General features: G+C 38.9%; 4 protein-coding genes across 4 annotated transcripts; 2 read left to right on the forward strand and 2 right to left on the reverse strand.

Moving 5' to 3' along the window:
* Positions 1-499: 499 nt before the first annotated feature.
* On the forward strand, positions 500-8,755 carry Cbr-cyld-1 (the record flags this gene model as incomplete). The annotated part of the gene is made up of 14 exons (XM_045244217.1): positions 500-536; positions 586-1,028; positions 1,143-1,265; positions 1,308-1,390; positions 1,443-1,551; positions 2,865-2,969; positions 5,399-5,474; positions 5,820-5,922; positions 5,992-6,157; positions 6,201-6,361; positions 6,410-6,545; positions 6,597-7,002; positions 7,125-7,599; positions 7,651-8,755. The coding sequence occupies 14 exons, from the start codon at positions 500-502 to the stop codon at positions 8,753-8,755; spliced, it is 3,528 nt and encodes a 1,175-aa protein (XP_045094155.1).
* Positions 8,756-9,275: 520 nt separating this feature from the next.
* Positions 9,276-12,380, reverse strand: Cbr-mam-7 (the record flags this gene model as incomplete). The annotated part of the gene is made up of 11 exons (XM_002641582.1): positions 9,276-9,380; positions 9,428-9,571; positions 9,616-9,719; positions 9,982-10,204; positions 10,249-10,488; positions 10,971-11,175; positions 11,359-11,470; positions 11,515-11,700; positions 11,752-11,895; positions 12,205-12,276; positions 12,323-12,380. The coding sequence occupies 11 exons, from the start codon at positions 12,378-12,380 to the stop codon at positions 9,276-9,278; spliced, it is 1,593 nt and encodes a 530-aa protein (XP_002641628.1).
* A 1,265-nt stretch (positions 12,381-13,645) lies between these two features.
* Cbr-tag-76 lies at positions 13,646-17,667 on the forward strand (the record flags this gene model as incomplete). Its single annotated transcript, XM_045244218.1, has 7 exons — positions 13,646-13,697; positions 14,262-14,452; positions 14,498-14,670; positions 14,716-16,388; positions 16,436-16,823; positions 16,870-17,367; positions 17,412-17,667. 7 exons carry the CDS (start codon positions 13,646-13,648, stop codon positions 17,665-17,667), a joined length of 3,231 nt encoding a protein of 1,076 aa, XP_045094156.1.
* Positions 17,668-22,323: 4,656 nt separating this feature from the next.
* On the reverse strand, positions 22,324-22,834 carry CBG09951 (the record flags this gene model as incomplete). Its single annotated transcript, XM_045244219.1, has 2 exons — positions 22,324-22,539; positions 22,586-22,834. The coding sequence occupies 2 exons, from the start codon at positions 22,832-22,834 to the stop codon at positions 22,324-22,326; spliced, it is 465 nt and encodes a 154-aa protein (XP_045094157.1).
* Positions 22,835-23,587: the final 753 nt, after the last annotated feature.

The raw sequence follows: 23,587 nt of genomic DNA on the forward strand, positions 1-23,587 counted from the left end.
TCAAAATTTCGAATATCCCTGGCTCAAAGCCTTTTTCAAATTTTATTATAACTCTTCGAAAAATGCTCAAAAATTTAGCAAATTGGCAACGAACTCAGTGACTTCACAAGTAGGCCTCTTATCATTTCTTTTCCGTTTTCTGTAAATAATTGTGTCGATTTCTCTCCTTCTCTCTTCCTCGCCGTCTTGATGTCCATTGCCTCTTTCCCCCACTTTGCTTGCTCCGCGTTTTATTTTCGCAAAGTAAAAAACCGAACGAAGGTCAAAACCAAAATATAAAAAAGATATTCAACACCAAATAGGTGATGCGGAAGTCTAATAATTGTTTGGACAACGTCCTTTTCTGTTTGCCCACCGAAACGTAACGTTGTAAGCTTCGCGCGCTTCGTCTACCGCCCCTCTCCGCTCTGTTATAGTACGAATCCCGAATTGTTGCTCTTTATTTCAAATCCAGAAAATGCTTTCATTTGTCAAACGGTCCAAACCTCCGTATTTCAGAATGCCCGGTGAATTTGAAAGTGTACCGGAGCTGTCAGGTTTGTCTCAAAATATGAAATTTGAATAATGACGATTTCTGTTTTTCAGCGGGCTCTCATCAATTTCGCAATCTGTTGGACGACTTCATGGGGCCAACTCAACTCAGAAATAGTTTCAATGACCTGAATAATCACGGTTTCGAGTTTCTGGGACAATCCAATACAAATTCAAGTTCAAGTTCAAATGTTAGATATACAAATAGTAAAAACCGAGAATCATACCTTGTGAGTCGTTTTACAAAGATTATTGCTTCAAGCTTACTGTTCCAGGATCAAAATATACCGGTCGGAAATTTGTTAGACGGATTCGATTTCATAGAAAAGCCTTCCGTGCCTTATAAGGAAACTCTAGTGGATGTTAGCGACAGTAGGACAAAGCTAGATCGAGATCTGAATGAAGAGGGATTAATAGTGGCACTTCTTCAAAGGAAAATCAATGGTCTTTATTTCAAAAAGAGCCACGAGGAGTATGAAGAGCCGAGAGTTTTTGAAGTGAGATTTTCAAATAATAATTAGCTCATTCTTATTCTGAATACAAGAAACAATAAACTTTGTTTCTGCACCTTTCAATTTAAAATTATTAAATTTCAAAGTTTCGAATTCCAGATTCCAGCTGGAACAATGGTTCGAGAAATGGCTGATGACGACTGGAAGATACCCGAACTGAACGAATGGTACTCGAAAAATAGGTTGAATCGTATACAAGAAAGAATAGCTACACCAATGGAGGTGAGCGAAGAATTTACGGAAATCCTTTAGCATATTTATCAGATTCAGGAACTCGATTGTAATCCAAGGATATGTTCCATGGTGACAAGGACGGATGTGATGCGAATAAGTCAGGATCAGGCAATGTAAGAAGATCGAACAGTATGTTCTTTATTTGTTGAAATTTACCATTTTCAGACATCTTCTGTCTGTGAAGCCTGAGAATCGACTGGAACTATACCACAATATCGAAAGATTCAATTTTATTGTTAACCTGAGAGTTGGAAACCGAGTGGAAGTTGATGTCGTGAGTTTTTTTTTTTTTAATTTTTTTTAACGCGGTGAAGACCGGTTTCTGTTCTAAAAGTAAGGATGAAACAGCGCCTTCAAAATTTCTAAACCAAGACGCAGACAGTAAAAGACAAAATACATGTTTTCTTGTATTCAGACAGAGTCACATGTGACTGATCGAAATTCCGATGACATGAGTAAGGCGATATCATTGGTTCCTCTGAAAACCTGGAATTTCAAAAAAATTTTTAAATAGTTTAAACCCCATAGATAGTTCTAGTCTCTTGTGACTTTGCTAACCGTCCTCCTCATAAACCGATTGCGGTCAGGCTGTAAGTGATATTGTCAGTGAGCGCAAACCAGTTCTTCTCTCTCCCAACAAAACGAACCAAAAAACAACAGAAATAGAGAAGAAGTTCCTCTTTCTCTTACAAAGTATAAGTTATATCCATTCTCTCTCTCCGTGGTCGAGAGACTCCGACTGTTTGCCTGTTTAGTTGTTGCTTTCTTTTTCTTCTTCTCGCCTAACTTGTTTCGTCTTGGCAACGCCCTTCTCTCTTCTCAATTTGTCACAACTGAACTCGCATTGATTGAAATCATTTTGACAAACTATTTTAACCCTCTCTAGTTGTGGTATATATTTCCGTTTTATTTTTCATCTCGACAATACCGAAAACGGCGATGTTTTGTTCGTTGACGCATCCGCTCCGCCTTTCTCTTTTTCCCTTTTCAATTTCAGTTTCATTTTTATTTTTTGATTTTTTTTCCACCCAATCAATGAAATATTTTTGGATTGGGGATGGATTTTTTCGCCTATTGTTGACAAATTATGAAAAAGTAGAGCTCTCTTTTTTCATTTAAACACGAATTAGTTGTTCTGAACGTTTTTTCATAAACGTTTTTTTCAAAAACTTTTATCTTACTGTAGTATTATTCTGATACGAAAACATCGGAGATGTAGAAAAACTTGTTGGCGTGGCTAAGGCTCCTGTCACGAAAACTACCGCAACCTAAAATTCTTAGTTCTTTTTTCTCGATTACTATTGCTCTCCGACAACTATTTATTGTGTTGAAAACCTCTAAATCAGTCGGAATAGAACATTTTTGAGAAACTAAAAAATTGCCGGCAAACGGACAGAAGTCAAGAACAAAATTTGCTAGTTACGGAATTCCGGTCGTGGGTTTTCTCTTCTACAATTCTGATTTTTTGTACCATAAATATATCTTGTTTAGCACAATCAGGGCGTACAATTTTTGAAAACACTAATACTTTTTGAGATGTCTCCACCCACATTATTCACCAAATTCTAAAATTTTCCCTAATTCCAGGACGACACAATGCGCAGAGTTCCAGCAAAAGTCTCATGGATCGGAGAGAGACAACAAGAACCGGGAATATGGTACAACGTCGACTTCGACACGAACGCTTCTCAGGTTGGTCTCGCTAATCCCTTCACTTTCTTACTTTTTCTCTATAACTCCCCCTCGGGGCAATTATATTGTCTCACTCTATTTTTCTTTTCTCACTCGGTTCTCGGATGTCTCTCCAACAACGTCTTCCAGTCCCATTCTGCCCCGTAACTTGGTTCTTCTTATTCAGAAGAAAGAGTGACGTCTTCTGTGTCCCGTCGTGTCTTTTGTGCTTCTATGTCCCTCCGGCTGCATGGCGCCTAGTTCCTTCCTTCCTTCTTACTCGACGTTTTTTTTCGAACAAAACGGCGGCGGTCGCACGGCTCCTTGTTTTTTTGTGAACGACAAGTTTTTTTCTCTCTTTTCCTCTTTTTGTGCCCACTGACAAAACAATTAGAAAACGCTCGGATTCGCGGAGTTCAATGCATTTCAGAGGAAACTATAGTATTTTCTTAAAACTTCTTTTTTTTTAATTTCGGAATGAAAATACTGTGGAAGCCTCTGGAACTATGCAAAAGTCTATTCTGGAATCTATAAACATATTTTCCACTAGATTTCCATATTTGTCTCTCAAATAGGTTTTCATCGGTATTTATGGATTACTGTAATTCTCGAATTTACGAACGAAATTCGAATACCAAAACACAAATCACAGTCACAGCACAGCAAACTTTTTTTTCTAAAAGCCCTTTTTTGTTTAACCAACTAGCAGATATTCAGTTGCCACACCAAGTCTAGTATTTCATCACACGACGACGCGATCCGATAATTGCTTTCAATTGGACCTCGAAGCTTTTTCTTTCTTTTTTTTCTTGGTTTTTTTTTCAGTGTTTCTAATAGTTAGTTCAAGGTTCAAATGTTGAGAAAAAGAAAGAACAAACAAATTTAGTTATGAGCAGTCTCCTAGGAGGATTCCCCTAATATTCTTTTGTTGTGTTCTCCTCTTGTCGTCTAGCACGTGACATCATCATGCTTTTCAGCTCATCTACGAGATACAGATCTCGTTTTGAGACACTTTTTGAGCCTGATTGTTCGAGAAGCAAACAAACCGAAGAGAATAGTCAGTCAGCAGCCCACGTAACGCGCAACTGTCGGGGCTCAATCACTTGGTTTTTTTCCTTTTTCCTCCTCCCGTTTCTTTCTTTTTTTCACTCTTTCTCTCTCTCTCTCTCTCTCTCTTTCTGCTCAATGCCCCTCGGGCAGTTTGGATACTAAGTCATTGCTCAGTCAGCAACAGGGTCCCACAAGTTTTGAGTGTCGTGTCTTGAAAAACGACTTGACACACACGAGAGATTTTTTCGCAGTTTTCTTCGTTTTTGTTTTTTTCACTTCATCCCTTCTTGGTCATATTGGGCATCCCCCTCTTCAGCTTCTTATGTGGCTTCTTCTTCTTCTTCTCCTCCGTTTTCTTCTCAAGCTGCTCCCGAATAGATTCAATATATTCTATTGCTCATTGAGGAGCGAGTGTGTTGGAAGACGAAGACGAAGGCGATAAAAAAGAAATAGTTGTTTCTCTTCTTGAGCTGTTTTTGTTGTCTATTTCGTTTGTCGTCGTGAGGAGCGACGTGACTCTCAAAAGCTCGACGTTTTCAATGCTCTTTTTTCTACTAGTTCGCTCGGATGTTCTCCTCAAACTGCTCATCTGCTTTCCCCCGAATTATTTTCTCTCATTTGTTCATGTTTATCCAAATTTTCATCTAATTCCCCTCATCGTCCCTTATTTTTCGGTTTAGAATGGCTCCTGAAAAATAGTCAAAACTTCTGGAAGACCTGATTAGCTGTCCAATGTTAGTCCAATTTTAGGAATTCTGATTCCAAAAACAATTCTCATATTGTTTTTTCCCGCGAGCATGGGACCTAATCATGTGATTCGTGAAAAAAACAGAAGCGAGTAGAAATATGAAAAGGCTTAGAACAGTTGTGCCCTTCCAGAAAATTGGTTCTTGTTCTCTGGGATTATTAGTGTGGGGGAGTCATCCCCATTTCATTTGCTTTTTCTCGTTCGCCGACATAAATTTTAATGCTTATAACTTCGAAAAATCTAATATTGCCCCGGAAATTATATTAAAAGTACACCGGTTTAGAATAGTATAAAATAAACTTTCTTTCAAAATGATAAAGGGGAAGAAAGAACAACAAATAGTGAGTTTCTATCAAAATCAAACAAAAAGTTTCAATTTTTACTCTTTCTCTCTTCTTTTCTCTTCTATTTTAAACTCACATCGCCGCTTTTTCTACCTCTAACACCTCTTTTACCTGTTAACTCTCTCACATACCACTCCATGAGTTCTTCAATGAAAACTGAAATTTTTACTAATCAGTTGTCTATAATTGGCTGCTCCCCGTTATCATTGGAATTTTTTCCCTTTCAACCAATCAGTTTCTCCAATTCATTTTCTTCAATTTTAGAACTTCTCTCCGAAGCTCATTTGATTCAATAAGCAAATTTTCAGTGGCCATCAAATTCATACTCATCTCATGACCGGTTAAATCGACACTTTGACACAAATTGGAACTTAGACATGTCTGGTGAGTTTGTCTTTTTTTCGATTTCTAATTGGGGATCAATTGAGTTTCTTGAGCTCGCGAATAATCATTTTTCGGAAATTCAAAAAAAAATTATTTTCGATTGATTGAGCTCACAAAAGAAAAAGCCATAAAATTTTGAAAGCTAGAAGAAAAATGAGAGTTGAGCTCAAACTTCTAGAAACCATTGATCAAGTTTTACTATAATAGTTTCCCCACTCTAAAACGTTCTCTGAAAAAAGAGAAGTACTCACTTCCCATTACGTCAATCATCTTTACGAGGTCTTTTTCTTTTACCTTCTCTCCCCGTCCCATCAAAAAAGGAATAAACCGGGACCCATTTTCCAGGATCGTCATCGGTGGCAGCTTCGAATTCACGTCTCTATTACTCTCCCAACCAAATGCACATGCCGATGAAAGGCGGCGGAGTGTCAGCACTCTACGATAATAGGTTGGTGGTTTGAAGCTCATTTTTTCTTTGTCTGCTCCTGTCAGTCATTAAACTTTTTGAAATTTCCAGACGACTGGTGCATTATAACGGAGCAGAGGAAAGCTACCGAAATTCTGCTTATCCAAAACCACCACCCTCACAGGAAAGAATAATTCCGGTGACGAGGCAACAAGCGGAATTTGAACGACCTAGCAGAGCGATGAGACCTCCGGAGCCGGACTACAATACATATTCAGTAAGTATTTTAAAAATTCAAAAAAATTGGAAATCAGTTTCAGAATCATCATCACCCACTTCCACCAGCACCACCAGTGGCACCTCGTACATCTCACTCCTCCAGCTTGAATTCATACGTAGGACAGCCTAGTCGGAGTAAAAGTGTTCACACAATGCAAAGAAACTTATATCATAGACAACACATAGCAGAGCAAAATGAACCGTAAGTCTTACATATCGTGAAAAGAAAAAAAACCAGTAAAATTTTTAGTGTGGAAAGTGATCAGCTGGGTTTCCGAGTTGAGGATCAATGTATTTGGAACAATAATGGAGTAGAAGAACGAGGAATAATCAAGTTCATTGGATTTTTGAAAGGACACAAAACGCTATATGCTGGTGTTGAATTTGTAAGTATTCTAAAGCTCTAATTTGATTTCTATAACCTCAAACGATTGCAGAAAAATCAAATTGGAGCAGGAACTGGAGTTTTCAACAAGGAACAACTATTCCATTCAAAAGACGGACATGCTGGATTCGTTGAACTCTCAACACTCGAGTCAACGTCTTCCACTTCATCAAGTTCTTCTTCTTCTGCACAACATCGACGTCGTCTTTCTTCTTCGCGGAGTCAACAGATGCCTGCTGCGTCTGGGACATCAATCAGCGTTCCAGTCAATGTGCGGCACAACATTAATGGGAAACAAGCTTCGTCAGAATCTCTTTCTGATCCACCACCACCACCATACGCCCCACCATCGCCGCCACGAGCTTCTTCTGCAGCTGCTGCTCATCAGCAACCACCACCTCTTCCACCAAAGCCGATCGCACACGTAGAAGATTATCTGATTGAATCGTATGATATTGGTAAGCGGTTTCGTAATCTAATCATAAGTTGAAAGTGAAAGTTAGTTATCAGACAAACAAATTAGTTATCAGTTCCACAGTATTTAGGAAAAAATTGCTGAGTCAATTGATATTTTTTTCAGGCAGTCATGTGGTAGTCGCACATCTCGGAGCTCAACGTAATGGGGTTGTTCGGTGGTTGGGGAACGAAGTTGACGAGCAAGGAGAACGATTGGTTCGATCGGCGATCGTCCAACTCGACGATGACGTTCCCACTGCTTGGAGAAGAAGTAACGAAGCAATAACATATTGTGGAAGTCCGGTGACAGGAGGAGTTCTCGTTCCGGTGCAAGCTTTAAGACACAACAGAGCAGCATCTTCATCCAGTGGACATTCTGTTCCAATGTCTTCTAATTATCCAACAAGTCACAATACAATAAACAGAAGAACGGAGGAATTTGGAAGTATGGATTCTGGGGTAGAGAAACATCATTGTGGGCCGGCGAAAGATATTCAACAACTGGTCGGAAGGCAAAAAGGAATTCAGGGATACTGTAATTCTTGCTACCTGGATGCGACATTATATGCGATGTTTGTACAAAGCACTTTCTTCGATTTGTAAGTGCCTTACTTTTATTGTATGCTTAACTAGACGCTTTATATTTTCAGCCTCCTCGAAAAATCAATCAAAGGAAATGAGAAAGCTTCCCAGTTTCAGAAAATTTTGGCTCAAGAAATTGTATTCCCACTGAGAAAAGTGCATTATGTGAGAGCTGACCATGTGATGAAGCTTCGAAAGCTGCTCGCCGAACTTATGCCACATGTCACAGGATTGACGAATGAAGAAAAAGACCCAGAAGAGATATTGGGATTCATTTTCTCAGAGATTTTCCATGCGGAGCCATTCATCAAACTAATTGGACAGAATCGTGCGAAGGATTCTCAATATCTTGTTCCGATTGTTGTGGACGATTGGCAAGGAGGGGCTGCAACATCCCAGCATCTACTTGAAAGACATATGCGTTCTGCTCAAGTAACTTTCGCAAAATCACCTCCAGTTCTGATAATGCAACTTCCGAGATATGGACAACAAAAAGTATTCGATAAGATTCTACCTCTTGAGACCATCGATATCACTCCGTTTGTTGCTGGAGCTGTTCCTGCCTGTACAAGTTGTGGGGCATGCTCGGAAGTTTATTGTCCAACGTGTTTTTTGACTAGAAGAGTATTCTATTCGGAAATCATCTTCTGTCGGAAGTGTTTCCATCACTCTCATCTCTTGCCAGAAATCCAAGACCATCAGAGCCGTGACCTATTCCCACCAGCCAAACCAGTCAAGAAGCCACATTCGCACAAAATGGTCCTATCAGCAGTACTTTGCATTGAAACATCTCACTATGTTGCATACGTACGATCATCTACAAATCAATGGATTTTCTTCGATTCGATGGCTGATCGAGAAGGATTATCGGATGGATTTAATGTTCCAGTTGCCAGAGAATGTGGAAATATGTCAGATTGGTTATCTCTACAAGGATGGAATCGGTTGAAGGATGCAGATGAAACAGGGCAGATTAAGGTGATTGGAGTTTTTTTTCTATTTTCACAAGTAATTATCGACTTTTTCCAGGCAATGTTCGGAAAGGCAGCATTGGATCCGCTGGTCGGACGCCTTCTCTCGGACAGCTACATATGTTTCTACGAAGATGCTTCTGCAACCTGTCCATCCTCATCTTCGAATTTGATTAGTACTTTTAAGAATATGATGAATTAGATGATCATCTAGTCTTTGTATTATATGTCATTTTACCTAAATTCAAACTTTTTTTTGTATTCAGATTTTTTATTCGACAGATTTGTAATTATTTCTTTTTTCTCTTATTCTTCCTACACTTTTTGCTTGTATACGGGCTTCAAATTTTTTCTCTAAAGTGCTGAAAATTGTCTGTAATTATACGTGAAATCCCCCTCATAACAATGTACCTTTTCCCTTTTTAAGCCCGGTTGCCTCGATGCGTTTTTTTATATGTGCCGTATCCCAGTTTAAATTTTAGAATGGTGAATGTAATTCAACTAGCTTATATGTTTTAACTCCCAGTGTGAGAACAGTTCGGTGTAGAGTTTTTATTCCCATTTCGTAACTATATGAATACGTAAAACGACGACGACAATAAAAATCTTTTTAAAAAATTGGGTCAAGAAATAAAACATATATTTGATTCCAAGGCTATTAACGTACACGTAGAGAGAAGGGAAGTGATCTAAATAAAATCTGAAATTCAAAATTCGGTCCACTAATGTCTGTGGAAACAAAAAGACTTCCTCCGATCATCCACAACAAACATCTCATCAATTCCGACATAATGATTCGGACGAAGATTTGAAACTTCGAATGCAATCTGAATTTTTTTAATCAATTGTTTTCCTAAATATTTTTTCAACTCACATAATCATATCGGCCTGCTGAAATATTTAAACTTTCCCTAAACCATCTTCTGGAGTTTCTGATCAATTTGGGAGCTTGATAAGTCACGATTTCCTCACTATTTTCCTTTTTGATAACAGCTTGAAAATGACTTGCTTTGCCGGCCTAAACTTTTTAAAATCAAATTAAAATTTTTTAATTAGGTTAACCTTGTAGTACGAGAACACAATTGTAACTGCTTTGTCGACATTAAAAGAGGGAGTTTGAAGACGAGATTTTATTTGTGGACCATGGATGTAAGCATAAGAACCATCTGGAATAGTGAATTTATTTCTGCCCTTGAGATCTACCGTAAAACCTGTGATAGAAGGATCTCCACGCGGTTGAAGTTTGAGTTCAATGTTCTCAATTCCTATGCAATATATCAAAAAGGTTTTAACTGGCAAATCGTTTCTGATATTATGCTAAACAATTTATCAGTTGACAACTTTTTTATATATTTGACAGGAACCGAGATAAATTAGATAAAAGTTAGGAGCTCTTCTATTACAGGTTTTTCGGCATTCGAAACTCACTTTCATTGAATGGAAGAGAGGAAGCATCTCCCTTGACACCGGTCAATGGATTGCCAACTGGTCCATTTCCAATACTCCAATCTGATTGTAAAGCCATATTTGAGCATGCTTCTGATTCATTGAATGAGCAAACAATCGCTTCGCAAACTGTCGAAACCGATGGATCCGAGATTTCGTCATTCACATCGTTGGTTTCTTGACTTGCAGGACGTCGGATTTTTATCTGAAAATTTATTTAATATTTTCTAAAGTTGAACTATGAACTACCATAGAGTTCCTCATAAGTCCTTCATCTGGTTTAGAACTGAAATCTACGATTCCTGTCCTTTCTCCTGACCCTCTTGGAATTCCGAGTTGGAAGTTCATTTCCGGAACTGCTCCAAAAGCATGAAGAGTTTCAAATGATGAGTCATCGGACTCTCGTTTCACAGTCACATGAGAACTTTCCTCTTGGAAGTCATCTTTGGATTCAGCGAGAGGAATCAATGGAATACTGTCGGATCCATTCTGAAAAATCCATTTTTCCAAAAATGCATACTTGTAAACCGGATCCTGGCGGTATTTCGCGGGACCTGCCATATTTCACTTTAGAATTCATATTTTTAGACCAACTAAATCAGATATAATAAAACTCGTAAAGTACTACAAAATGCTACTATTTGGAAAACTGTATCTTATTTATGAAGATCTTCTTCTTCTTTCACTCTCTTCATGAAGAAAGTTAAAAGCCATAATATGGCTAATCCGGACCGACTCGATCCTTGGCTGTTATTTTCGTCTCGTTGTGCCTGTAACTTGGTTCATAGACAAGGTACCGCCATTAAAATATTATCATTATGTTGTACTCATCGGGTTCTATAATATCGTAAAACCTGTATTAGAAGGGCCGGTCCTTCTATTGTTCTACGGTACTTCCGGAGGGCCCTTCAATTACAGGGGCCCTTCTAATACAGGTTTTACAGTATCTGATTCAGTTGGCTCTCACTCACACTGCTATAATCAAATGATTTCTTCTCATCGGAATTACACATTCTTGCGTAATATTCAATTGAGTCAATTATAGCGAATCCTCCTTTTAGGTTTTCAGAATTAAATGTAAAATGATCTGCGATGATATAAATCTGAAATGGAACTGCTCCTTGCTCTGGAATATTGACGAACACCGGTCCCGGATCATTCTTCTCAATAGCTTGGCTGAAAGTTCTAGAACTTCTTTTTCTCATTCTTCTTATTTTTTCAACTTGCCTACAAAAATCGAAGTCCGGGTACACCTTTGAAGTTTTTTTGACACAAACTTTTAGTTGAACCTCGGGAGATGTCCAGTACCTGTTTAACCAGAAGATCAAGATTTGAAAAGGAAAATATGTAATCTCTCACATGAAACGGATCTCTCCATCTCCAACCTGACAAGATATTGGATCAGAAACTAGAACAGCTTTGATCGTCGGGAACTGAACCATGTCGGTGGCAGCAATAGCGTATTGTCCTTCTGAATCACGTATCTGTCTGTGTGTCTGCTTATCCTCCACTCACCTGGTAACACATTTGTGGCAGTGGCTACAGCTAGTCTCGTCTGATCCAGCTCACCAGATCCTTGATACCAATCCAGTTCATCTACAAACATTCCATCTACATTCCTCCATCTACATGATTCATCGAATTCGGAACAATTCAATTCACTTGCATCCATAATTGACGGAGATGATGCAACACCGAGAGCTGAAAGTAAATAATAGTTTTCGAGTTGTACTTCAAAATGGGTCTTCTTACAAACAGACATCTCCTTGTTGGATTTGGCGACTCCGTTCGGAATTCCAAAGTGTGTATTCTTTTCGCCGCGTGCTCGAACACTTGACTGTTGAGGAAACAAGTTATTGTTGGTTACTGCTGGTCGTGATATGCCTGGTTCGGTTCCTGAAGAGAGTTATGAATTTTGAAGGATGGTGTGTTTTTTTAGTTTTGAGAAAAATATATAACTGATTGTTAAAGAGAAAAGAATTCAATAGAGAGCAAATACCGTAATTCTTCAAATAGTAGCCCTCAAACTTTGATCTTAACTATCTCGATTCCTATGAAAGATATCAAAAATTTGTCAACTGACAACATATTTTCGATATTTTGATTAGCATTTTGTCAGTTGAACACTTTTTGATATGTTTTACAGGAACCGAGATATAGGGGCTCAAGTTTAGAAGCTCACTTACTACAGGGTAATGAACCCACCTGAAGACGAAGACACCCCTAACATTGTAGGTGATACCAACAAACTTTCCCTTCCGAACGGCGTACACGAATCTGCAAAACTAACGCCTTATGAATCCTTTTCCGTTTCACTACTTACCAGTTTTAAAAATCGAAACGAGGAAACAAACAGAGGAAAAGAAGACGTCTCTATTCATTGTTCCTCTTCTTTTCGTCTTCGTGCTGATGCTCCTATTAATTTGTATTTGAATACAGAAAAAGTGAAAAGAATGTGTCCCAGATAAACAGAAAAAATATGAATATGATCTACTTTTTGACGGCATCATCCTTGACTCCGCCCCCACCTTCGATTTCTCCTCTTTTGTTGCGCAAGTGCGCACGAATTCACTGTGACAAGTGGATTGAAAAATAGAGGAAATGGTCATTTGAGACATTTTACGATGAAGGGCTTTTTTCAATGGAAAGTGAGGAAGTGAGAGCACTTTTAGTTGGTGTTATTCATGGTATGAATCATATGACTTGGTTCAGAAATACCGTAGAACCTCTAATAAATGGGCCTCTGACCTTTAACTTTGAGCCATTTTTCTCGGTTCCTGTCAGGGACTTCTATTGCAGGTTTTACGGTATTTTGAAAAATCCTAAGAAACACAATTTTGATAAAATATGAACTACAGTAATCCTACAATAGTAATCTTCCTAAAATGGAAAAAATAGTCATGGTGAAAGTTTGAGAATCAAGAGATCAGAACGACTATAGCTACCGTATCCCCTCCACAGTCTTATTCACAAAAATTGTGTCATACAGAAAGTCTACAGTAACCCGTAAAAATAAGGGAAATTGAAAATAAAATTCGATGACTGCAAATTCGGTAATTATGATAGCACGGCTACGGTAGTCAGATTACGGTAGTTGAAGAAAAAATATTACACAAATAGGTACAGGGAAAACAGTTAAAAATTAATATCTTCATTCAGAAACACAGTTTTTTCAATTTTTTCAAACTTTAAGAAAAAGGATTATGAAAAAAACGAACTTATTGTTAGTATGTCCAACGGAAAAAATGTTTATGCAATCGTCCATTTACACAATATCCTCCTTTTGATCCATCCACTTCAGAAATCTTCTCCTCCGACTGGAAACACTGTTTTCCTTTTTCTCTATTTGTTGAATCTCTAGCTTTTTTTCTATTTTTATGAATCCCTCCTTTGTCTTCCCTTTCGCGTAGACCACCTGAAAAAAGAATCCGTCATTAAAATGAGATGGAACGTGGACAACTGATTCCAAAAAATTCCCACGTGATGATAAGATCAGAGAGGGGCTGAACGGTGGGAAATCCAATCAACGATCGCTTCAGTTTGTTGATTTTTCTTCGGAAAACGCTCCACTTAAGGTAAACTATGGTATACAAGACGTTTCTAGACGTTTCTCTTTTTCAGTACGGGCAGAATTAAAGAAACTGAAATGTCGAGAAGGAATGCGACGAGTTTTGTAGATAACACTCTGACTAGTTCAGGTAAGGATTGGGAGTGATTCGAGTAAAGGGGCGTGGCTTAGGTTATGGGCCCCTTGGGAATTGATCAAATTGTCATTCTTATCATTCTTGTCTTCCTTCTATTAAAAACGTTAGAGGCGTATGTTGGTCCTGGTTCTTATAATAAATAAATAAAGTTGCGTCTCTGTCTGTTTTGAAAAGTTCAAGAAAAAAAATGGAAAACGCGTCGAATGCGCGCCAGTAAGGCTAGCTGTATCGAAAAAGGGGCGAGGCCTAGGACTGGTTATGGTACCTATGGTAGCGTGGGTTAGAAAAAATTTAATTGGTTACAATCGTGGAATATTTTAGTCTCCCCATTAGCAGATCACGTTTTTGTAAAACCCTTTTTTATTCGGAAATATATTCTAGAATTTTTTGTGCTCTAATTTTTTCGATAAACTTTTTTTTTCAAAAAATTTTCAACATCTGAAGTTCACGCATAGGCTTTCGAGACCCTTCCCCCCCCTCGAAATAAATTCCTCAGACAAATTCATTTCTACAAAGTTTCAAATACATTTCCTGAATTACTATTCTATTTCTACCAAGAGTACGCCCCTGTTACAGGGATCTCAGGCTCCGGTTCAATGTCTCCACCGATTACATCTCGTCCTGCTTCTGGACAAGCATCACCGCTCTCGACGAATGGATCACTGTCTCCACCTGCATATGCTGATGAAAATGGATCTGTCGTGTACAATGCGGACTCTCCAAGAGATTTGAGTCCTCTTCTTCTTTCGGTGAGCACTCTCCCATAGCTTTTCATTAAATACATATTCTTTCAGGAGCTTGCTTGTTTGAACATGCGTGAAGTCGTTGCTAGACCTGGACTCGGAACTATCGGTCGTCAAATTCCGGTCAAATCCAACTTCTTCGCTGTGGATTTGAAGAATCCAAAAATGGTTGTGATTCAATATCACGTCGAAGTGCATCATCCTGGATGCAGAAAACTGGACAAGTGAGTTTTTTAGAGTTTAACGAAAAAATAAAAGAAAATTTTCAGAGATGAGATGCGCATCATTTTCTGGAAAGCTGTCTCCGATCACCCCCAAATCTTCCATAACAAGTATGCATTGGCTTACGACGGTGCTCATCAACTCTACACGGTCTCTCGTCTGGAATTCTCTGAAGCAACTGTTCGTTTGGATTGTGAAGCCAGTCTTCCCAAGGATAATCGTGATCGTACCCGTTGCGCCATCTCCATCCAAAACGTCGGACCTGTTCTTCTGGAAATGCAGCGCACTCGTACCAACAATCTGGATGGACGTGTTCTCACTCCGATCCAAATTCTGGATATCATTTGCCGCCAATCGTTGACATGTCCTCTTCTGAAGAACTCGGCCAACTTCTACACCTGGAAATCGTCTTGCTACCGTATCCCAACTGCTGCTGGACAGGCTCTTGATCTGGAAGGAGGAAAAGAAATGTGGACTGGATTCTTCTCAAGTGCTCACATTGCAAGCAACTTCCGTCCACTTTTGAATATTGATGTGGCTCACACTGCATTCTACAAAACTCGGATCACTGTTCTCCAGTTTATGTGTGATGTGCTTAACGAGAGAACTTCAAAGCCAAACCGTAACAATCAACGTGGACCTGGAGGACCAGGTGGACCGGGAGGATATCGTGGAGGACGTGGTGGTGCAAGAGGAGGAGGTTACAATAACTTTGGAAATCGTGGAGGACCACCAACCAACCCAAGAGATGACTTCGGAGGAAACGGACTCACTTTCACCATGGATACTTTGAGCCGTGATACTCAACTGTCAAGTTTCGAATCGAGAATCTTTGGAGATTCGATTCGTGGAATGAAAATTCGTGCCACTCACCGTCCAAACGCCATCCGTGTCTACAAAGTGAATAGTCTTCAATTGCCAGCTGATAAACTCATGTTCCAAGGAGTCGATGAACATGGAACAAATGTTGTCTGCTCTGTTGCCGACTACTTTTCCGAGAAGTACGGTCCACTCAAGTTCCCCAAGTTGCCATGCCTTCATGTTGGACCACCCACACGTAACATCTTCTTGCCAATGGAACATTGTCTCATTGACTCTCCACAGAAGTACAACAAGAAGATGACCGAGAAGCAGACTAGTGCCATCATCAAGGTAACAAAAAATCTTTTCTTAGAAAAAAGGCTCTCATATTTAAATAATGTAAATTTCAGGGCTGCCGCTGTCGATGCCACTCAGCGTGAGGAAAGAATCAAGCAATTGGCTGCTCAGGCCTCATTCTCTTCTGATCCATTTCTCCGAGAATTCGGTGTTGCCGTGTCTTCCCAAATGATTGAGACCACTGCTCGTGTCATTCAACCACCACCAATCATGTTCGGAGGAAACAACCGTTCTGTGAATCCAGTGGTCTTCCCGAAGGACGGATCCTGGTCGATGGACCATCAGACACTCTACATGCCTGCCACTTGCCGTAGCTATTCGATGATTGCACTTGTTGATCCCCGTGATCAGAGTAATCTCCAAACATTCTGTCAGTCTTTGACCATGAAGGCAACTGCTATGGGAATGAACTTCCCTCGTTGGCCAGATCTTGTCAAATACGGAAGAACCAAGGAGGATGTCTGCACTCTTTTCACCGAGATTGCTGATGAATATCGTGTGACTAGCACTGTTTGTGACTGCATTATTGTCGTTCTTCAGGCTAAGAACTCGGACATCTACAGTAAGATTTTCAGTCTTTTTTTTCAAAGTTTAGTTTCCTGTTTACAGTGACCGTCAAGGAGCAATCTGACATTGTCCATGGAATAATGTCTCAATGTGTTCTCATGAAGAATGTCAGTCGTCCAACACCAGCAACATGTGCCAACATTGTTTTGAAGCTGAACATGAAAATGGGAGGAATCAACAGTCGTATTGTTGCCGATCAGATCACCAATAAGTATCTCGTGGACCAGCCAACTATGGTTGTCGGAATTGATGTCACCCATCCAACTCAAGCTGAAATGCGCATGAATATGCCATCTGTTGCTGCGATCGTTGCCAACGTGGATCTCCTTCCTCAATCGTACGGAGCCAATGTGAAGGTTCAGAAAAAGTGCCGTGAGTCGGTTGTCTATCTGCTCGATGCTATTCGTGAGAGAATCATCACTTTCTATAGGTAAACATCGAAATTCATCCATCTTTATTTCATCAGAGCATTTCAGACACACCAAGCAAAAGCCAGCTCGCATCATCGTCTACCGGGACGGTGTCTCTGAGGGACAATTCTCTGAAGTTCTCCGTGAAGAAATTCAGTCGATCCGTACCGCCTGTTTGGCTATTGCTGAAGACTTCCGTCCACCAATCACCTACATTGTCGTTCAGAAGAGACATCATGCTCGAATTTTCTGCAAATTTCCGAATGATATGGTTGGAAAAGCCAAGAACGTTCCACCAGGTACCACCGTCGACACTGGAATCGTCTCTCCCGAAGGATTCGATTTCTACTTGTGCTCTCATTACGGAGTGCAGGGAACTTCTCGTCCAGCCCGTTACCACGTTCTTCTCGATGAATGCAAATTCACTGCTGATGAAATCCAGAATATCACCTACGGAATGTGTCACACATATGGTCGTTGTACTCGCTCTGTCTCCATCCCAACTCCTGTTTATTATGCGGATTTGGTTGCTACTCGTGCTCGCTGCCATGTCAAGAGAAAGCTGTAAGTCATTCCTTGTCGAAGTTTTTCTTAAAATTTTATTTCAGCGGTCTTGCCGACAATGTTGATTGTGACACCAACTCGATGTCTTCATCTCTCGCCTCGCTGCTCAACGTAAGATCAGGAAGTGGAAAAGGAAAGAAGTCTCATGGATCGACTGTTGATGATGAGACCTTCTCCATCCCTGACGGCTTTCCGATCAAATTCTCCAGGATTGCGTCTCTGTTGCTGGAGACTTCAAGAGTCGTATGTACTTCATCTGAAGATCCACAAAATTATCCGAACCGAGTTTGTGTTGCTTAATGCCCGTTTTTGTGCCACCTGAATAAAGTGCTGAATCTGTTTTTTAAGAATTTTTTTCCAATGAACCTATGATTGAATATCGATTCAATTTTTTCGTTTAAAGTTTAGAGAATGAGGATTTCTGTATTTCGACCACTTTAAAAATTAAATTAGAGAAATACGGTATTGTCGTTGTCTAAAAAATTTCAGTTTTGTTGTTTAAGCCAATTTTGTGTGAAAAAAAATGTTGAATGAATAGAGTCCTTCGGTCCTTCAGCGGTTGAAAACCTCTGAAGGGCCAACGATGAACCATCGACGAGCCACTCAAAACTGGGGAAAACATGACTTTTTCAGATTTACAGTACTGGCCGAAAAGAATGCGCCGACAGGTAAAATGAGTCGACAGGACTGTAACTTTCTTCAGAATAGAGCTAAAGTGTCAAACTTTTTTGTAAAATGTAGCAAATAACCCTATAAAAAATATTCTGAAACATTTTCAACCAGAAAACAGAAAACAACTTTTTTTGGCGACAAAATTCACTTTTTGGAAATTTTCGGATTTTTTTTGTTTTCAGAAATCTGACGATTATGAATGTTTAACACACATTCTCTGTAGTTTTCGAGCATCGACCCATTGTCTTATGTACAAAAAATCAAACTGTTCCAAATGTGTTGGTGTTACATACAGGTAGTACACTTGAACTTCTAAGAATTTTGAGGATAATTGTGATTGGCTCCGCCCACTTGGATTCGATCTGCAAAACTCGCCGATCAAAAAATGAAATTTTTTATTTTTCGAGATAGAAACGAAATCTTTTTTGAAGTAAACGTATTTTGTTATTTCAAGCAATTTTTATGTTGAGACCAAAAAAAAGGGTCTCATCTTTATTGATAACCAGCCGATTTCCGCCGCCTGTCGGCGGCTACAATCTCCTGGCTTCACTAAAAACGTTTGAATCTCCAAATAGGAGAGAATCAGAAGACGAAGTTTTAGTTGATTGTGTTGTCAACTTTCATAAACTGGAGTGACAGTCTGGTTATGCGCCTTCGGGGCTAAACCTTCTGGCTCCCGCTTACAACACCCTTAACCGATAGAGTTTGGGCTTAGACAGATAAATCAGAAATGTAGATCAGAAATGTGTCTTAGTTGATACACGAACTGTTCAAAATTTCCAAATTTTTAGAACTAATAATTTTCCTGAATTCCCGAATATCTTGAAATTTGGCAACTTATATTTTTTCAGAAGTTTCGAAATTCAGGAGTCCTGAATTTTCGGAACTGCGATTCTAGAACTCAAAGATTTTTCTATTAAAATACTTCATTTCAGAACTCATAATTTCTGAAATTTTGTATTTTCGAGTTTCCGTATTTCCGACTTTCTGAGATTCTACTTCACAAATTCCCAAAGTTTTAACACGAATCAGATTTTCGGAATTTTCTCTAAAACACATTCCTGAGTTTTTGATTCACAAAGTTTATGAATTTCCGAAATTTCTAAATTCCTAACTTGGGCTTTCTGATATTCGGAACTTCTGAGTTTCTGGTTTTTTCTGGTTTTTTGCTTTCGAGATTTTAGATTTTCAAAATTTCGAGTGTTCTAACTTTCAAATTTTTTAATTTCGTAATATTCCGAATATCTGAATTTTTATACTTCTGAATATCCGAAAAATTGGACATTTGAATTCTCTGATTTTCAAACTTCAAAATTTCCAAAGTTTCAAATCTCGGTATTTTCGAGTTCTCGTTTTCCAATTTTCCGAATTTCTGAATTAGAATTTTAGAATTGCAGAGTGAAACGAAAATGTTTGAAGCATAGGAAAGGTTAGAAATTTCGCATTTTCGAAAAAAACAATCAAATTTCGTGAATCAGAATCTCCGAAATTCAGTTTTTGAGAAATTTGAGTATTCAGGAAGTCAGAATTTTAAATTTTACTGAACTTTTTCTTTCTCTCTTTTTTCAAAACTAAGACTAAATAATTATTTCCACAAAATCACTTTTTTGTCAGGGGGTTGGGCGGGAATGACGTAAATATTATTTTTGAAAGATTTGCACTGTAGAAATAGAAGAACGTCTCCAGAAGTCGTCAAACTCGAAATTTCGAAACATAAAATAGACGGGCATCATCTCGCTGCTATTTCGGATCATCTGTGAGAATTTGAAAATTTTCGGTCTACTGGGGACTTCGCTAGGGTCGTGGAACCGGGCACAGGTGGATCGCGAGGAACGTTATATGGGATCGCGCGGTGCCGTATGTGCTCGCAATACGAAACATATAGGGGCGCATCGTGCGAGCATATAGGATTCACGCGCCGACTAAAGCATATAAGATCCACGCCGCCGCCCAGCAATTCCTCCCCTCCCCCAGGTCCTAATATTCTCTGTGAACTGAAAATAATGTTTACCAGTAAAAATTTATTGAAAATTAATAAAAATGTCAAAAAATGAAGTGAAAAGAACATAAAAAAGAAAAGAAAAAAGAAAAAATTATCATGTTTGTCTCCTGGCTCCTTGGACTCGATATTTTTGTCGCATTTCTCCCTCTCTATATCCATTAGACGACAGTCCAATCGAGAAGTTGCTCTTGGTTGTTTTTTTTTCTGAAAAACTGAATATATTTTGAAAATTTTTGATAATTTTACTTATTCACACCGAAAAATTTGTCAAGCCTAGTACTTAGAAAACGAAGCTGCTTTTGCAAATTCGTATACATGATTTATTGAGAGAGCTGAATTTCGTGTGAAGCGATATCTCTAGCAAATCTTTGCACGTTTTTCATCATGTTTCAAAAGCTCCGAAGAACTGGAGTCATAGACACAAGAGTAGAATGCTTCTTACAAGTTCAGTGAAAACAATTTCGCAGGTGTTCTTTTATCGAATAATTTTCGAGCGTTTCAAACACAAAATTCGCTAACCTTTTCGTTTTTCTGTCGGTGCTGTTTCTTTCACTTGTCGTGTGGCCAGTGGAGACGGTGAAGGGTTTAGTTGTCACCGAATTCCGAGCTCCGCTTCTAAAAAATGAAGTCAGTGAGAAACTGAATGTCATGCATGTTTCTTACCTGTAGCTATCCGCCGAAAACTTTTGGTTTTCAGCTTTAGGTAGAAATGTGAGGCGTTGGAATCCATCGGTGGGCCTAAAATAATTATTTCTTTAGGAATTTATGTGTAGAAACCCGAGGAAAACGGCTAGAAACGATGAAAATGAGTTCGCAAGTGAAAAATTTGTTTTAAAAAAAATGTGAAATCGTGAAAAATTAAAGAAAATCGAACAAAAATAGGCAAAAATATCTGCAAATTCATCGAAAATCTGAGTGTAGATTTACGGTAAACAACGTGCGATGCGGGATGTCGGAGCGTCGTTGTGTACTTTTTCAGCGGAATTACCAAATTAAATGGGCAAAAAAATTCGATTCATGTGGAAATATAGAATATTGTGATGTAAAATAAGCAGACAGAGCATAGGGCATTTTATGGTAACATAAAATCCGGATTTTGACAGGTTTTTTTGGAGTAAACGTCACAACACAGCCTGCAGAAAATGTTGAACTTTTCAAAGACAAAATTCCCATCAAGTTTAATGGAATTCCAAGCCTAAAATCCAGCACCTGTATATGTTTTCCGATCATCTGTCTTGGTTAACTACTTTTCACCGATAACACTATTTTTCGATAGTCAACAGTCATAAATACAATTCTTTGAGAACCAAAAATTTTATCCTGAGAATATCAAGAGAAGAGTTTCAAGCTATTATTTCTGCAAAAAACATTTACATGTTCTGTAAATGCTATCAGGTTTCCGTGAAGACACAATATAGAATGATCCACCCCTTCCCCTTTAACTTTCAACTTTGAGCTAATTTATCTGGGTTCCTGTGAAAGATATCAAAAAGTTGTTAACTGACAGAATGTTTTTGATATTATAATAAACATTTTGTCAGTTGATCATTTTCTGATATCTTTTACAGGAAATGATATATATATATGGGATCGAAGTTTACAGTTTGGTTTGCACTCGATTAGAATGTTGAGGGAATATGGAACCTATATGCGAGCACGGACTGGGCATATAGCACGGACTGGGTATATACTGGGCTTTCCCTGCTTACTCGACGCCCACCACCGCCCACCAGCAACCACCAGCCCATATAGAGGGCATAACGAACGCTATATGCGCGCATTCACAGTATGGGTCACAATATAGTGTTCTGCGCGATCCACCTGTGGGGAACAAACGGACACACAGACAGAATTTGGTGATTGTTAATAGTAAAGATCGATTGCTCGACGACGACCTTTCGTATCGGAGGAGTGTCCCAAAAAATACATAAGACATAGAGAGTCCACTTGTGAGTGCAGGTTATGACCTTGACTGGTTTGCACATCACACTCTTTCAACACAACACAGGGACCGAATTAGTGGGATACACAGGAAGTTATAAAAAACTGCTGTAGTTGTTATTTTTGAAAAGGATTACTAATGTCTTTTTAAAAGGGCTACTGTAGTATTCTTGAAAGTAATACTGTAGTTATTTAAAAAATGAGGCTGACTGGAGTGTTTTTTAAAATAAGGATACTGTAGTCTTTTGGAAGGACTGCTGTAGTTGTTTAGAAGAGTATTACTGTAGTCTTTTTGAAAAAAGTTACGGAATATCTTTCTATTTGGCCGATTTGAAAGGAGATCATGTTGGCGTGATAAAAAATAACAATAGAAAAAGCAATATAAAATGGGACGGATTTATTGACAATACACAAGAAGACTTTCTATGGGTTGTACTCGATTGGAAGGTTCTGCGACGGACCATACCGTCTCCTTGGAACCATTCACGACGGAACTGCTTGGCGGCACCATCTGGAGTGTTGGTCCATTCGACAGTGATACGATCGTTGTTGGTGTCCTGTAAATTAGAAATGATCCAAAAGTTTTGGATATCGAATGCTTACCTCTTGTCCATAGGCGAAAGCGTCGCAGGAGACAGCCAAAAGAACAGCCTCCTTTGGGTCGAGGACTCCGCATGGTGGATCGACTCCAAGACGTTTCATGTTGGTTGTCTTGATACCGTATCCAATACGACGAGCCGATGAGTTGATCACCTTGATGTGGTAGGTGTGCTTGTCATCGTATGGTGCGTTGAACACAATCTTGGCGTTGGGTTGGGTTTGGATGTCTCCTGGTGGGACGGATTGAGCCATGGCGATTTTGATTGAGTTGATTACTCGATGGAGATTCTATTCAATCCGTTTCCCTTTTATACCGTTTCTCTTATCTCTAATCTTGATCTTAGATCTTATAAGCTGACTTCACAAAAAGGTTCACGAGGAAACTAATTTTAAGAATATTGGATTTTTTTTTTGAAAAATACCGTAAAAACTCTAATTTAACACCATGGCGCACGGTGAATAAATCACGAAAAAAACACAGCTAGTGTTTGTTGACGCGTTTCTCGTGCATTGGCAAAAAAACCAAAATTCAAAAAGTTCAAAAGGACATGATTTGTTCGTGACCTATTGACCTATTGAGGGCCCTATTGATCAATGAGGGATTTGAGACTCTAGGCATCACTTTTCCCTCAATTCTCCCCCTTCTAGGTCGTTCCACGCCAATCCACGCCGAAGTTTCGCGCCATAAATAACACGCCGAATAAACAAGCAAACTATTTTGGAAAAAATGAAAATCTTCACACAAATATACAGTAATCTGACTATTCTGACTGCTTCAAAACCTATCTCCTCCCTCATTTTTGATTTTACAGGATAAAATTTATATTAAGATGTTCCCCAGAAAATTCTGCACAAATGTTACCTAATTTAAAAAATATACGATTGATGGTATTCGAACAGGTCAGCAAAAACCTCAAAAAAAATTCAATTTTTCAGTTGATTTTCTAAGAAATGTATCTCCTCATTCATTTCTCAACCAAATCGGACGTTTTTAGGCTCATTTTG

This window comes from Caenorhabditis briggsae, assembly GCF_000004555.2.
Source record: "Caenorhabditis briggsae complete genome, chrIII, whole genome shotgun sequence".
Classification (NCBI taxonomy): Eukaryota; Metazoa; Nematoda; class Chromadorea; order Rhabditida; family Rhabditidae; genus Caenorhabditis; species Caenorhabditis briggsae.